General features: G+C 58.5%; 1 protein-coding gene across 1 annotated transcript; it reads right to left on the reverse strand.

Annotated features, from left to right (window-relative positions):
• Positions 1 to 1262: 1262 nt before the first annotated feature.
• Positions 1263 to 3673, reverse strand: LOC113208817 (protein ARV1). The gene has a single exon (XM_052276992.1). It carries the CDS (start codon positions 3469 to 3471, stop codon positions 2722 to 2724), a length of 750 nt encoding a protein of 249 aa, XP_052132952.1. The 5' UTR covers positions 3472 to 3673; the 3' UTR covers positions 1263 to 2721.
• Positions 3674 to 3708: the final 35 nt, after the last annotated feature.

Consider the following 3708-nt stretch of genomic DNA (forward strand, 5'->3'; position numbering starts at 1 on the left):
TCAAGTAAATCAGGGAAAATAGTTTAACACACTCATATTTGTTTCAAAAATAAATTCGTAAACCATCGACCGTATTTATTTTTCTGTATTTGAGTTGTACGTTGTACATCGTTGTCCCCCAGAAGCAGAGGTGCACAAGGCACCAGGGTGGTGAGGCATAGCGCGCGATGCGCATAGCACTGCTGCAAATCACAAAATAATACTGTTCCCGCGCAATTTCTGCCAGCCAGACATCATAAATTGCACTCTCGAGTGCGGCCGTCCAACGTACTCCACTCCGTAACGAAGGTGCAGCCTGACTTACAGAGGCGCTGCCAAAGACGCGCACGAGGTTTTCGCCGATTTATGGAACACATACGAGTGCAATAACAGTTACTTTGTGTGCTCTCTCCTCCTGACGATTGGGCGCGGCGGAGGGTATGGTTTTTTCAGATATATTTTACTTTATCTCGCCCCCGTTTAGAATACGCGGGATGCCATCAATTGAAATAAAAAGACGCGACAGCCGAGTAAACGACGCATGAGATATAGGAGAGAAAACACGAGAAAAAAAAGAACAACTATACTGAAGACGCGGCCCCTCGCGGTCGCAAAGGCGCGGTGTAGAAATTATGGCACAGAGGGAAAGATATCGAATTCTTTTTCTTAAAAAAACGAGCAAAATGTCTTGATTTACGGGTCGTGGCGGCGGCAGCGGTGCCATTGTGGGAATGGCAGCCCCCGGCCGGCAGGGTCACGTGACCGCGCCCCGCAATCACTCACGACATCGATCGCAATCAGGATCCGCGGGACAGGTATGAAAAATACCTCGGGCTAAAGTGCGCCCTCCTCCCGGAGAAAGTGTCGCAAAATCTTTATCGCCATATTTGTGAAGTCATTTTTCACGATACGCCGCGGCCGCCGCGCCGGTAGCCCGACCCTCCCCTTGTCTCGGTGACCTGCACGCGCGAGAGGCCCAGTAGAGCTGCGAGGCCCGCAGCGCCCAGCGGCCGCGGGGGGACAAAACTGGCTCCTACTTTCAACAGTGTCGTGTATGCTGTATGCAAACGCTGCCGACAAAAAAGCGAACAGCGGGCATCGTCTAAAGGCCGACTGCGCGCCCAAATTTCTCATCCATGGCCGAGCCCGCCACAAAAATAGCCGCAGGCTCGGAGCCCGTTGACGGGGCCGCTCAGCCCAGCACGGGCAGGCCCCTCTTCGTGGTCCCGGATCCTGCAAAGGGGAGAGGGAGGTTGGGTGGGTAGGAAATCAGCGGCCGAGCGTGCGCAACCAAATCACAGAGCACTTTATTCCAAAGACATACACATTAACATATCACATCACATCAGGGCACAAAATGGTCAAGCTCACTGTCCGGCCCCGCGGGCGTCTCTCTCTCCATTCTCATTGTGCACTCGGTCAGTTCTAAATGGATCCGCGACCGCTCGGGCCGACCACGCGGTCAGCTCACCGAACTCACCATCAACACGGCCCGGACCAGACGCGAGTCGCCCGAGGCTAAAGACGACACGGCAGGCGGAAATAGGAAAAGAAAGCTCTCTTTTTCGAGCCCTTCGGCTCCGATGCACAATTTGATGTTGTTGTTTTTCTCCCCCCTTTCCCGATGCCCCGCGGGCCACATGCCGAGCCCGCCTCCAGTTTATTGCGCCTCTTTGACGCGATGCCCAGAGAAAGTGGCACCATCACGCGTCACTGTTCGCACGTTACAGTTTTTCCCCCTTTAAGAAAAAAAAATAGAAAAAAAGAGAGAGAGATTTCTGTGCCCTCTTCCTTTTCTCGCTTCCCCATCCGCATCTCCGCCTCCTTACTCCCAATACAACACGGATTCATGGCCGTTCCATTCCCGCGATTCTGTAGAAACTGGAGCGAAAGGTGACCCCAAGGTGACCCGCGACACAATGGGGGAGCGAGCGGCGACGCAGAGGGAGGGGAGGGGGAGAGGAGGGGGACTGACAGCAAAAATGTTGCCATATATGCATCAATGGGGCCTTTCCCATGAACACACAGGGCATATTGATATGCAACGCATTGAGGGGTGTTGACAGGACACGGCGTACGCCATTTCTAACTGCATCGGCAGAATGGGTTCGGAAAAGGGCGATTGGAGAGAGAGAGACAGAGAAGGTAAAAAATGCATGACAAAGTCGCTGCTGTCGAAGTAAATGTTTCCCTTGCGACTTGGCCTGCTTCGAGTCCAAGTCAGGCCGTTTTGCATCCATCAAGGGCGGCCGACGCGCTCAACCGTGGCAAGCGGGGCGGCGTTGAACCGTGAGCGAGAGAGAGAGAGACAGTCTTGAGCCATGCCAAGACTGTTGGAGAGAGACGGGGGAAGGGCCCCTCATCTCTCTCGCACTAGACAAACTCGACATGACGTCTCTCTCGTTGGACGACGCTGCGGTGCGCTACTATTGCGTGGCCGTGACACTGGTGACAAAGCGACAGACGTCACACCTGACGATGGACTCGGGGCCGGCGGGGCGCGGGGTCAGCGCGGCCAACAAAGGGGAGACAAGGCAGCGACATGACGAGTATGACAGCCGGGCCGTCTCCGGGGGATTAGACAGACTGACCAGGGCGTCTTATTGTAGCTTTATAAACCCCACGACGCATCACGAGAATGAAAAATACATGGAGAGAGACAAGTCGTCTACAACGGCTTACACACAGTCTTTGGCACAGTTTAGAGATCAAGGGGTGTGAGCGACGGGGGGAGGTGCGGGGTCAGGCGGGGTCCTCGCCGTCCACGGCCCGGAGCAGGCTTCGGGCGGCGGCCTTGGCGCCCAGCCCCAGGGCGGCCACCACGGCGGCGCGGGCGCGCGGCGCGGCGCACAGCACGGACACGGTCTGCAGCAGCCCCAGGAACGTGTAGCCGTTGATGAAGGCGGCGTCCACCCAGCGGCGGGCGGGGTCCCCTTGCTGCCGCCAGATGAGCGCCGGCACCCACAGGAACACGGCGAAGCTGCCCAGCACCAGGGCCTTGACGAGGCGCAGCGTGGGCACGGCCACGCCCAGCACGCGGCAGCCCAGCGCCGAGGCCGCGAAGAAGGCGAGCGACGCGAGCAGCGACTCGATGCAGATGACGTAGAAGAGGCGCTCGCCGTGCAGCTGCGGCGCGTCGAGCGGCGGCAGCTCGCGCTCCGCGTCCGCGCTCTGCCAGGGCTCGGCGGCGGCGGGCGCCGCGGCCGTGGCGCTGTACGTCACGTAGCCCTCGATCAGCACCATCACGACGTACAGCTTCCAGTGGCTGCGGAAGGCCGTGTTGTACAGGATGTGGCGAATGGCCTGCCGGTTGAGAAGCACCAGGTCCAGCAGCACCAGCACCGGGTCGTACTCGATGTACTTGTCGGCCACCTGGCCGCAGCGCGCGCACGACACCATCTTGAGGACGGTGGCCGAGTAGCGGCGGTAGAGCTGCGGCACGAGCCCGCCGCAGTGCACGCAGCGCGCGGGGCTGGGCGACGGCGCCTCCATCCCTGCGCGCCCCTGCAGCACACGCCACGCGTCACACGAGAATGTAATACAAAACAAAACCGCGCTGAAAAGTCGAAAGGAATCGTAATGCCAGTCAGCCGAGTCAGTCGCATGCTTCCACCCTCGCCTCCAAGTCAAAGTGCCCCGTCATTATGCACCCACCCTCACCGTTCCCGACGGCCCCTGCCGCCTGCTCGACTATAATCCCCAATTAAGCCTCGAGTGAGCGGCGCGAGT

This window comes from Frankliniella occidentalis, unplaced genomic scaffold, assembly GCF_000697945.3.
Source record: "Frankliniella occidentalis isolate FOCC.00 unplaced genomic scaffold, Focc_3.1 Scaffold5347, whole genome shotgun sequence".
Classification (NCBI taxonomy): Eukaryota; Metazoa; Arthropoda; class Insecta; order Thysanoptera; family Thripidae; genus Frankliniella; species Frankliniella occidentalis.

What these genes read in the sequence shown, in the direction of transcription:
- LOC113208817 (XM_052276992.1), bottom strand. Translation starts at nt 3,471, where the DNA reads ATGGAGGCGCCGTCGCCCAGCCCCGCGCGCTGCGTGCACTGCGGCGGG.